General features: G+C 37.5%; 1 protein-coding gene across 3 annotated transcripts; it reads right to left on the minus strand.

Moving 5' to 3' along the window:
- Positions 1 to 426: 426 nt before the first annotated feature.
- On the minus strand, positions 427 to 7,307 carry c9h2orf72 (chromosome 9 C2orf72 homolog). 3 transcript variants are annotated; one of them, XM_023340198.1, is made up of 4 exons: positions 7,125 to 7,303; positions 4,045 to 6,181; positions 2,444 to 2,560; positions 433 to 1,255 (listed from the first exon to the last, which is right to left on the minus strand). In XM_023340198.1, exons 2-4 carry the CDS (start codon positions 4,766 to 4,768, stop codon positions 1,167 to 1,169), a joined length of 930 nt encoding a protein of 309 aa, XP_023195966.1. In that variant the 5' UTR covers positions 4,769 to 6,181; positions 7,125 to 7,303; the 3' UTR covers positions 433 to 1,166. The 3 variants fall into 3 exon arrangements, with proteins under 3 accessions (XP_023195967.1, XP_023195966.1, XP_023195965.1); XM_023340197.1 differs by having other exon boundaries at positions 4,045 to 6,357; XM_023340199.1 differs by lacking the exon at positions 2,444 to 2,560 and having other exon boundaries at positions 427 to 1,255; positions 4,045 to 7,307.
- Between the last annotated feature and the right edge of the window lie 5,479 nt (positions 7,308 to 12,786).

The raw sequence follows: 12,786 nt of genomic DNA on the forward strand, positions 1-12,786 counted from the left end.
TGTAGTTTAATCACAGTTAATTCATAATGTAACATGGTGGACAATTACTTTTTCTTATATACTGTTCCATAAGATACCGTCATATTTGTCTCGTTTGTCAGACTAAAAATACCTTTAGAAAATAGCAACCTCAAAGCGGGTATTAAACATATTTTTCATTATGCCTACATTTTGGTATGTAAAAAATATTTTTTATTGGTCTTATAATATTTTAACTTTAAATGTGAAGTTTTTATTGTCTGTAAGTGGAAAATTATCTTAGATAGCAGCACTGAAATATCTATCTATATTTAATTATTCTACATAATGTGTTTTTGCTTAGTGATAAGTTCCTAAAATAAACGGGCTTTTCAAATTATATATTTTTAATGGACCTAGTTCAACACAACAACTATATTTCACACACACAAAAATCCATATCGATCCATGTTAAAGTATTTTTATTCATAAAGACAGTTAAACTGACATTCTAAATAAATACTTAAACTTTAAACAGTTGCATTTTGTTCCTGTGATAAACAATAGTTAAAACAGTACTTTGTCTAAGGCACAAAGTTCTACTAAAATAAAAGCAAAAGCATAAACAAAATCACATTGCTTCACAGCATTTAAAAAAATGATCCCTTTAAAATGTCTGGGTCATTTATTTTCTGTGCAACAGATGGAGCTCTTCTGGGTTCACAGTGTCACCTCAGACAGTGCAACAAATTAAACTTAAAAAAATGGAATAATATAGAGCCGTGCATCATTTAAGTGTTTAAATTAAAGTATCATGTAAAAAACAAAAGACTTCAAGAAGAAAGCTCACTTCGGTTCAAGGCTGTTAAAATAAGAGTTGACTTCGTTGTACTAACAACCAGCTATTCTGTTGCTCATTTCAACATGTGCTTATTTATGTATTACACCTCAGTTGATCTCATCAAATACCCTGTTAATGTGGTGTTACAGTAAAACTATACAGATACAGTAAATCATCTTGAGGTTATTTATTAAGAACAAGTTGTCAGGCAGCATCTTTCAGGGTAGAAGTCTGGTTGGCTCAGTGGTCATAGTTTCAGCATCATGTAATAACCAGGCTGTTACATGACATAATGTTTTTTTTTGTTGAACTTCCACAGTGAGGATGTCCACAGTGATAGGTCTACAGCTGGCCACATGTATTAACATCAGTGGTCCACTGCAGCTTTCACATGAGGTTCAGCAGCGAAGACGCCAGTTTTCAGAGGGAGTCCTTCGTCTGGGCTCCCATCTTCGCCTGAAATGTTCAATTAAACCAAACAAGATTTGTTTTTAATTAAGTCACCATTTATGGCTTTAACAGTTTAGTCGTGAGAGTTTAGATGTAACTACACAGATGTATTTTCCATTTGTTTTAACTAATTCAGCTTCTCTGCTAGAAAGACCAGAATGAAAGCAAAAAACTATAAAAATAGACCAACACAACGCAGTGAATAATTGTAAAGTGGAAGGAAAATAATATGGTTTTAATTTCTATTTTACAAATAAATATTAAAATTTTTTAGAATGCATTGTTATACTTTACTCTGATAGCCCTAAAAAAAAAACGTTATGGAGAAATTTAAGGCAAGCTTAGGTTGTGAAACAATACTCCAAATTTTAAACATATTCCAAAGATTTGTACACTGTCTGAATAAAAGCGTGGTCCGACTGGAAACCTATAAAGATGTGATCACCCCTCTAAGCCATGCCAACTCTGAAGGAGCTGCAAAAACCCACAACTCACGGATGAGCACTTCACAAATGTGAAGGGCTGGCAAAAACAAATCCACTGTTTAAAAAACAAGGAGAAGTTCTATTTATAGGTTGCCTTCAGTCATGCAAAACGTCTTCTATGTGAGGGAGAAAACAATCACACACACATTCTCAGGTAATGCTGCGCCACACCATGCTATACTTAGTGTTGGCAGCATCATGCTGTGAATATGTTTCCCCCCTGCAGGCTCAGGGAAGTAGGTTGCTGGAAACATGGATGGAGCTCAACACACAGCCAGAGCTGTAGCATGTCTGACAACAGCCCAGTAAAAGTCCAGGCCTAGCAGTAAATGAGAATATGTGCCAAGAATTGAAAAATTCATTTTCACAGAAACTCTCTATCCAGTTTGGCTGACCTTGAAGCTACGCTACAAACAACAATGGGCAATAATTTCAGTCTCGGTTGCTGGAGACATTTCCATAAAGGCTTGCAGCTGTAACCGCAGGGGATTCCACCGAGAGTGGATTCAGTGAGTACAAATGCAGGTCACATTACGTTTTCATTCTTACACCATGCCATTTTTTCACTTCACAGTTATGTTCTCTTTTGTGTTGGTCTATGACAAACGTTAATGACCATAAGTAATTAAGACAACCCTACATAGTGTAAGCTAACATGACAAAAGGACATAATAAATAAAACATCATTTCATAAGTATAACGCTGCCACCTTTTGGTTTGCAGTTCGAAGATTTGCTGTTGGTCTGCCTTGTGACTTCTCCCACCTGAGGCCTGAAACAACACTGGATTGGCCACAAAGTCTGGCTCCTACTTTCCCCGGCATTATCTGAAAGGTAATAATAAGAATTTAATGGTCTGGCATCACATCCAAGAGCCTGATTGTTTTATGAATCCTGCCTTTGTTCGATGGACTTTGCAACTATGCCTGGGAGGGGAAAAGAATGTGTGCAAAAATGTGTGGTCTTGTGAATGTCACACATTGACCCACATGTCACGGTGCATGCTGGTCTGCTTTAGGACGATGTGGGGCCCCTCAGCTATGAGCAAGTCTTGGTCTCAACCCACAAAAGTTTCTTTAACAAATTGCAGCAGCCAGATAAAGACTCTTGGGTAAACAAACTCAGAGATTTTTTGGCCAGCTGTTGTGTGTTTGGCTTTGGACAGTCAGTCCAAGGGGCCATGATAATTTCTAACATTGTATAAATTAATTTCCAATAAATTTGAATAAATAAATTGATATAGGCTTATAGGTTTTCTTTGAAAATCTCTAAGAGAGAGAGAGAGAGAGAGAGAGAAACTGCTTTTAGACTCCACAAAACCTCATGGTCCGGGTAAAGTCCTGCCCAAAAGAGCCCTGCAAGAATGTGTCACTGTTATCCTAGTCTTTAGTCAGTTTTAAGTCTCGAGTCAAACTATAACCAAAACTTTTGTAGCTGTAACCAGCTACTAAGGTTTAAAATAAATAAAAAAATAAAAAATAAATGTTGTAGCTCAGTGACCTTCCCTGTTTTTAATTACCCCAAAACACAGATGTATGTCTCTGTAAATAAATGCTTTCCAAGCACAGTATTTTATAGTTTGACAACATTTAGACCCACCTGGCCGTGAGGTGTTTAATTAACTGGATTTTGACATATAAAAGCAACATGCAACTATTTGAAAACAATAATGTCCTTCTAATTAAGCCTTTTATAGGACTTTGTACAACAAATACTAAATTTCCCTAAAAGCAATTGATGCTTTAGGATATCTTTTTCATGCCTGTGTTAGTTTGGTCAGACTTTGTTATTATTTAGCCCAGAAAAATATGTTAAAAAATAGATTTTGTTACCCAAATCTCCTGTCCAAATTTAGCCAACACAGAGATATTTGAGGCAGGCTTGCCTAGCTCATACAGTATGATCAGCTCCAAACATATTTCAGCTGCATTTAAACATAAAAAAAAAGTATTTTCACTGTTCAGCAAGCTCTGCTTTGTGAGAAAGGCCTAAAAGTCATAATCCCATACAAAGAAAATCTAAATAACAACAAAACTGTGTAGCCATCAAAAACAAGCTGTTGCCCAGGGGGTCCACAATTTCCTAAATCCAGCCCTGGGGCCAGCAAATTAAGAGAGGTGGTCTTACTGCTAAAATTGGATTCAAGGCTTTGTAAAGCTAATTCCAGATATTTCACTTTTTAATGCTGCACTCAGAGGCTGTTCTTGCATGCAATGTGCCCTAGGCAAGACCTCCCGTCTGTATTCCCCATATTAAATTAAGAAAATTGAGTAATAAATTAACTTAATCTTAAATGAATTGATGTCTACACCTGCTGTTTGGGATGCAGCGTAAACAGCTTTGCACGTGTTTTTCTTGACGCTCAGGATTCTGTCTTCTGTCTTCGGGATAAAACAGCTGACCCAAATCGTGTCTGGTGAGTGTTTGCGGAACACGGAGCGCATCAAAAGCTCCAGGACTTGCGCACAGCGCTGCGTCTCTGCGCTCTCCTGCGTGGTGTGTATTAATCCAATCAGAGCAGGCCGGGTGACCGGGCCACGCTTCGTGCGCGCCTTTACGTCCTTCAGGATCTCCAGCAGACACAGCTCGTTTGAAGTTCTGCTGATGAAGGTCTGTCTGAAGATGAAGACGATGACCGGGGAGTCTATAGCTCGCTTGGAGCTGTAAATATTAAACCTCCTGGTTGCGGTTCTCTGAGGGTTGCTCCTCGGTCGTTTCTCTTTCTCTCCCTCCTCCAAATCCTTGCGCTTCTCTGTTAAAGGTATGTCGTTGCTTTTTCCGGACTCTGCCTTGCCTTCAGTGTCGCCCCGATGATCCCTTGGCGCACAGCATGGGAGCTGTCCTTCGCCGATGTCAGGGCTGCTGTTGTGAAACATGTCACGTATGAACTCCTGAAATATCCCGACGTCATCTCCGTCCACCTCCTTACTTCCACAGACATCACTGACCAGATAAATCCTCTCCTTTCCTCCGATCTGAGCCACAGCCTTCTGAAACTCCCTCTCCTCCGCAGGCAGAGACTCCAAAACGGACATTTTACGCGCGATCACGGCAGCGCGGATTTGCTTTTTATTATAATTTTGAACTAAAATAAGGCATTGAATCCGTGGAAACCTGCTCCACTGGCCGTCAGCAGAAACTTCCTCCACGACCACAGCGAACACCAATGAGGAGGGATGGGGCGAAGGTTCGCTGCACGCTTCTATTGGCTAATATCATCAATGGGCGGGGCTAATAGTAAACGGGCTTGTTTGAAGGTGATTAGGTTAATCTTTAATGAACGGCCAAATGCAATTACTTAAGTTACATTTGCATTTAATGCTTCCTCTGTAATTCTCATGCTTTAATCACAAGTATATGCTGCATCTCAACATTTTTTTAGTATCATTGAAAAGGTTTTTTTGTATTTTATCGCCTTAACTCTATTACACATTTTACATCATTACAGATATTTTGAGCGCATATTTCTGTAAATTCTTACGTCTTATGAAAACCCCAAATTCAAATGAGGGGTTTCATGGCTCCATGTCTTTATTAGCTAGTATAGCTAAGAGGAAGTAGTTCAATCACTCAGCAAATCCAACTGGTTTTTCAGCTTTGAACTAAAACATGCTCTATGTCATTACTAGATCTAGTCTGGGACTACAAAGGCAATATTCAAATGTTCAGGGTCTCTGAACATTTGAATATTATATAAAAGCAAAACAAATTATTGAAACTTTTTAAATGTTTTAATGAAAAGGTTTTCCATGTGCTATATAGAAAATACTTTTGGTGTGGGCTCCTTTTACACAAGTTCCTGTGTTAATGCAGAGTTGCATTGAAATGGTCAGTTTGCTGCTCTGATGCAATGTAAAGGAAACCCATATTGCTCCACTACTGACCTTTAGCTCTTCTGTATTGTTGGTTCTGGGGTTTCTCATTGTCCTCTTTACACCCCACTCCAGTGATGAATCAGTTTACTAGCCAGGCAGGAATAGTGGTCATTATATGGTTATAACCCCAGGTAATGGTGACTTTGGCAGTGTTGGTTTATGAGCAGAGTGAAGAATGAAGAGCTCTAGGTTTTCCTAGACGATCAACAAGAACAGATGTCATGGCTCCATGTCTTTATTAGCTAATATAGCTAATAGGAAGCAGTTCAATCAGTCAGCAAATCCAACTGGTTTTTCAGCTTTGAACTAAAACATGCTCTATGTCATTACTAGATCAAATCTGGGACTACAAAGATAAATGAAACATTACAAAAGCAGCCATAAGCACTTCCTGGGTCACTGCATCAATGGAAAAGATTCCAGTTATGTTTACATGGATTTCTGTGAAATTCTTTAATCTTGTGGGACGGCTGTTGGTGGATGATGAAATCTCCTGCCGCTCACTTTCTTTACTTTCACAACTCTCATGGTGAAGAGTCCCGACTTCTGCCCTATGTTGTAGATATCAGGGGTCTCAAAGGAAAGAAGAGACACACAAAACATGACAGTCATCGTAATGTAGACTTTAACCTGCTTTTGTTAAAACATCCTCAGAAATGTTTCACTTTCCTGCAAGATCAAAAAGCTGTTCGACCTGAAAGCCTGCTGAGTTCTCCTGACTCTAATCCTTTAATCCACTCACGCCAGGTCTGTAATTAAATGGACATGTCACTCTAGCTGATTTCTTCATGTGGAAAACCAGATTAAGTTAGTGAAGCTTCAGATTTCACCCATGCGTCTGTTTCGTAATTGTTTACGAATGAACAAATGATAAACTGTATAGTTTGACTTTGACTAATACAAAGGAGCCGGTTTTTGGCCTTTGAACCTGTCAAACATTGACTGGGTGGGTGCTGCAAGGGCTGTCTCACAGTTCTTTCTGCAAAATCTTAACATGCTTACTTTATTACACCGAATAGGAGAGAGCAACAATAGTGCTGTGAAAAAAGTGTTTTTCCTTAGATATTTAATCTTTTTTTACGTTTTGGTCACATTACATGTTTCAGTATGTTGTTATGTTGTTGTTTTTTAGAGCCATTTGTAGGTGGACTTTAGATTACTGCTCTACTGCACAGCAAAAGAGTGCCTGAGCTTAAAGTTTTTATCTGATGATTAGATATTCTCCATTATTTACTGTTAGAGCAAGATTCATGGTTCCATCAATTATAACAATTTTTTCTGGTCTTGAAGCAGCAAAGCAGTCCCAGATGATCACATTATCAACATCATGTCTGATGACATGATGACATCAGAATTTGTTTGACAATCTGAATTATATAATTGTGACAAAAAAAAGTATAAACAGAAGAAATGTGAATGTGGCAAATACCTTTTCACGTTGCTGTTATGATAACCTTTTGCTGCAATCATAAAAAAAATCTCCAGATACTTAGAAATAACCTTTAGACATACTGACCTCTTTGAGAAGAAGAAGCATCTGGGAGTCCAGAATCTCACTTTGTCCAATTAAAGAAACATGGAGGCTTAGGCGAACTGTAAAGAAGAACATTTGATGACTCAACAGAGAAGATGACTATCTGTCACTATGTCTGTGTTATTTTAGTCACAATAGTTAAAAAAAGAGAACAAATGTTGAAATTAAATGTTATCTTTTGACTGTCAAAGCTGATTAAATATTGGTCTTACTGAATCGACCTCTGTATTTGCTGGACTTTGTCAAATAACAAACATTTACCCTGTTATTATTTGGGACCACTGGGTTGTCACTTAATTGGCAAACATATGAGGTTTTTGAAATTGGGCAAAACCTCTTATGTATTTTGTTTTCTTTTGAAAATTAACTATGCTGATTACCCTTCACAACTGTCTTATTTCTTATTAAAGCACATAAAGTGAAAAGTATCAAAAAGAGCACTTTGACCAACCAATATAAATTTAAATAAGAAGTTTTATTTTGGCAATGCTAACCAACAAGACAACCATTAGTTTTGCACTCTAAAAACGGGCATTTGTGAAATAGGGGTATGGAAAGGTGCTCTGGTCAGATGAGATCAAAATGAAATGCATTAGAATAAATGGAGAGCGCTAGGTTTGGAGGAGAACCCTGAAGTCGCCATTTGTGTCGGCTTAAAGGGCAATCTGAAATGTTATGTTTTGCTGCCCTCTTGTGGTTATACTTTCACACCAACCCGATAGGAAAGAATCCACAGTTTATCCAGCTGAACTCTCAGCGCATTGGGAAATATTCAGATTATCAAATGTCAAATAGTGTGTAACATTACTCAAATATGCATTTAATTTTCCCTTCTTTTGTTGATTGTTAATTAATGTTGGTGCACCTAGATTTGAACTTGATTTAGGACACATTTTTTTTAATCACCTGTGATTTTTCTGTCTGATAATAGATCTCTGAGAGCAGAGAGATGAGAAGCTGTCAGAGTTCTCACAGAGTCTCCAGCACCAGCAGACCTTGTTCTCTGATCATTATTCTCCATTTTGTTGTTCTGTGGAACCTGAAGTGGGGTGAGCATTGCTGTGAAGCGCATAAAAGAGAGGAAGGTTATCTATTTTTGCTTAACGTTTTAAGAATCAGAAAAATTGATGCAAACATCATCGTGAGTGGGTGATATAATTCACCAGAACTTGCTTGGGTTACTTTTGTATAATAAAACTGAAAACAAAATCTTATTCCGAACTTTATCACCAAACAATAGCTTTTACTTTCACGTCGTCTGGAAACCGAGACTTGTTTTACAGATTTAATTGATACAGGCAGTTTGAACTCAAATGAGTCTGAATCACTTCCTATGATTTTGTCAATATTCAGTTCATTTAAAAGTGAGGATTACTTACTGACAAACATGGCTCCAAAAATCAGCAAAAACAACCAGTGTTTCAAATCCCTGAAGCTAAATGTGCTCTTTGTCATTGTGAGGAAAGCTAATGCAACTCTGGGAAGAAACACTGTGTTAGTGCCCCACTTTTAGACAAAACACTCACTGACAATACTGGGTGTAACATTTCAACCTGGTTTTAACTCTTTTGAAAAAGGTTCAAAAATCTGGTTTGATTCAAAACACGGATGAAAAGTGCAAGCAGTTTCTCTCAGAAGTCTCTCAATTATTAAATATTGTCCTCCCTTGTGTTATATAAACGGAAAACCTGTGCTAATAATTGCCTACATGCAATTTGATGTGCAGCACAAAACTGACACTGCACATCACCATTAAGACACCATGTAAACAAGGCTTCAGCGGGGACAGGAAGCAGGTCAGAGTTGGTGGGCAACCAATTAGAGGCTAAAACAGAAACTTGAGTTGGGGTAAAGACTCGCCCTCCAGCAGCATAGCAAATCTAAGCAAACAGCCTGAGCTTCAACTGTAGTGAATTACGCATCAGCCCACTTCTCAGTTATGATGGATTTTGTGTTTTCCAATAAAAGCCAATAAAGGTGTTAACAAAATGGGGAAAACTGAAATATTTCTTTTCTCAAGACAGTCATGGACTCCTTTCAGCTCAGTTGTCATTAAAACAGAAAGAATGGAAACAAATGTTTTCTTCCATACTTTTGAATTATTAATAGTAAATTATTTGCTCTGCTTGATCTGCTACCCCCCACTCATGTTTCATGGTAGGCATTTTTTCTAATAAAAAAAAATCCCTTTAAGCAGTTAATGTAATTATTTTACAAGTTTAGTAAAACACTAAAGATTACAAGGTTATTTTATTTATAATAAAATTATAAATAAATTTAATGTTTAATGTTTTGTTATGTTTTTTCCCCCTGCATATCAAAGAAATGAACAAGTTTGAACGAAATGCCTGTTGTCTTAAAAAAAGGCAAACGTTGCAGGAATCAGGAGCGGTACTAGAACTCAGGATTAAAGTCACAATCAAGATTAATATTAAGCATCAGACGACTGAACACAGATCGACCACTAGATGGAGCCATTTCTCTATTTAGAGTATGTTAGATCTGCCAGGCAAAGTCCCTGACAGATTAGAAACATCTACTACAGATTATTGCATTAATCTCAAACATTTCGGCCTTCTGTAGTGCTCAGTAAACAACAAAGTGGAACAAACAAATTATCGACCCTTTAAGTCCTTTAAAACAAAACAGGCGTGTCTTGAAGAGGAAATATTGAATATGAGTGAAACAGACTCCCAATGAGTATTTCAAGCCAGCTCATCTTTTTTTGTGTGGTGTCATTACTACAGACTGAGTCATGAGTGTCAGAGAACATCCTGAGTGTGAGGACACCACAGCACCATCTGTGAAGGCTTTGGGACATGCGTTAGCTGGCCAAGCTGTTGATTTGTACTCTGATCGCCAGACGGAATTCAAACCGCACAGACGTCACTGAATTCCCCTCAAGAAATCTTCCTCAGTTTGAAAGTCTACCTCAAGTGTTGGCGACTCGTCTCCAGGTTGAAAGAGGGAACGTCCCATGTGCACATGGCTCGCTCTGATGAAAATACAGAGGTTTAAATCTTTTACAAGTGCTCATAGGTGTGTGTTGGGGCTGTGCTGCACATCAGTAGCTAAACAGATGAGAGAACTGATGCTGCACGCACACACAGGATTTAGCTGAAATGAGAAATGAATCGACAACTCGGAGCTGATGGGAGGAGCATGTGGACTTCAGTTCATGACGCCTCAAGCTGCACTGAAGTAAAAAGTAACATGAACTGCTATGATATACTTACAGTTTGATTAACCCCCCGCCCCCACAGTTTCACCATATTTACAAAGCAATAATTAAATAAAACTACTTAAGATATTGATCAGTGTGTTATATAATGTCAACACCAGATTAATTTAGTAGTAGCTTTCAGAAACATATTGTGCAGAGTGTTAATCATTTTTGTGGATTTGCAATTTATATAGTATTACCAGCTGGTTTAGTGCTTGGCTTGCTTGCTGTCAGCCTCATAACAGACCTGCTTTTTGCAGATTGTCAACTACAGTTTTAAATTAGTGTTACTGTAATAATTTAAATTTAGTGAGTCAAGTTTATTCATATACTTTTTATAAATGAAGTACACATAAATTAAAGGTTTAAGTTTTTCTATACAAAAACTCCATCAAGTGGTTTGGAAAGGAAATAATAGTGAATAAATAGAATTAATCTTTTAGGTCTTCAGCTCTGCCATCTCCAGCTCCAGCGCTTGTCCTTTTCTCAATATCTTTTAATAATATTCTTTCCATTTCCACCATCCTGTAAATATTTTTTTATTCTTCAAGCTACAGCATCTTGAACTTTTCCACATTTTGGTCAAGTTACAATCACAAGTCTCAATGTATTTCATTGAGAGTTTTAAGTGATAAACCAACTTAGTGCATGGCTGTTAAAAAGCACAATTTACAAATAAAAATATGAGAAGTGTGGTGTACATGCGCATTTAACCCCCTTTAACTCTCAGACTCCTAAATAAAGAGTGTAAGATTTTTGAAAACAGGCGCCTTCTTTCAGCCAGCTGAGGAGCAATGCACAGAAAGAAAACTCTGCTTGCTCCATCATTTCTCTGGCATTTGATTAAAACCTCATTAAAATTGTCACAAAATAATAAGCCATAAAATACAAAAGTCTTCCTCCCTAAATTAATTATATTGGTAAACTAAAGAGTTGATAAACTATTACGACACACAGGCTTCTTCCCCAACTGATGTTCCAGTTTTAATACAAGAATATCTATGGTCAAAGTAAAGAAGCATGTCTTTAAGTGCCTGCGAGTTTCACAGCACAAAGTCTTTAAACAAAGCTTGTTTTGTTTGGACCCAGCCTCAGAGGTCATTGTGTTAAAAGTTGTAGGAGGACAGAGCTGCAGTTCACTGGAGCAATGCTCATCAGAAAAGAAAGAACCAGTGTCCTCCAGGCGTCCCTCTCTTCCAGCAAACCTCCTGGGGTTAGACGTTTACAAAGCACAACAAACAGTCCACTGGAAGCAACTTTTCCAGCCCAGTGGGCCCGGACATGGAGAGCTGGAGGGTTGGGGACGAAGGAAGGCACAGATGATTACACCTTGAATATGCGAGAATAAACCCACAGTGCATAAAAGGTCAGGGACAGTGAGAACGTCAGAGAAAAGTGCACAAACTGGAGTAGCCAAAAAAGATCTCTATGGAATAAGGAGCAACTAAAACTTGAAAAAAATGTAAAGAGTTCATTAAGGAGAAGAAAATGCTTGAGATGCACCAGTCAGTTAGTCAGAGTGCAGAATTACCATGTTCTTCTAATTAGCTCTGTATAAATATAATACATCACTATAGTGACAATAAATACATTAAGTAATTAATTCATGATCTGGTAACATATCAAAAATCAGTTTTGTTTTCTCTTAAAAATGTCCAATTTCCTACAGTTAACCTAAATAACTGCCTCAATATGTACTGTGATGTGATGCACTTTTTGAGTTTAATAAAATTCAAATAAGAGTTAAAGACAAATATTTTGATGGCTCTGTGAGGATAAACTTGTAATTTTTTTCATATTCTATTAAAGGTATCTGCCTCTATCAGTGCAACTCAATATTTTCTTTTATACGTCACAGAAAACCAGATATCAGAAAAAAAAAACTAACCTAAGCTTCTCTGGAGAATATGTAATGTTTGCAGATAGCAATGAGTAACTTAATGGAATGAAAACACGTAAATTACCAACGTATTTTAATATTGTAGGACTAAAAACCTAAATGTTGACCAACCAGCTTTTCCTCCAAACTTACAAATATATTGCCATTAAAAACATCCTTGAAAGCCACAAACTGCAGCTTTTCCATAGGCAGATATTTTTTTTAAAGATACATAAGAGATCATTAGTGATTGGTTGGCTGCTGCAATGCATTATTTTCAGGATTTTGATTGTTCTAGGCAATGCATCGTCATCACCATCAGCAATTCTCGTAAAATGAATTTTGCAGAATGAACATTTAACTCTCTGGGGGGTCATTCCTTTATGTGCTCCACTTGTGCTTTTTTTATTTTTTAATTTCTATACAATATGCTATTTTTTAAACTGGAAACCACTATTCAACATGATTGAAAATATCCTCAATTTCTGGCATCTAGGGGGATGTAGGCTTTCATATCACACCGCATTGGTAGTGTTTTCAAT

Source organism: Xiphophorus maculatus, chromosome 9 (genome assembly GCF_002775205.1).
Source record: "Xiphophorus maculatus strain JP 163 A chromosome 9, X_maculatus-5.0-male, whole genome shotgun sequence".
Classification (NCBI taxonomy): Eukaryota; Metazoa; Chordata; class Actinopteri; order Cyprinodontiformes; family Poeciliidae; genus Xiphophorus; species Xiphophorus maculatus.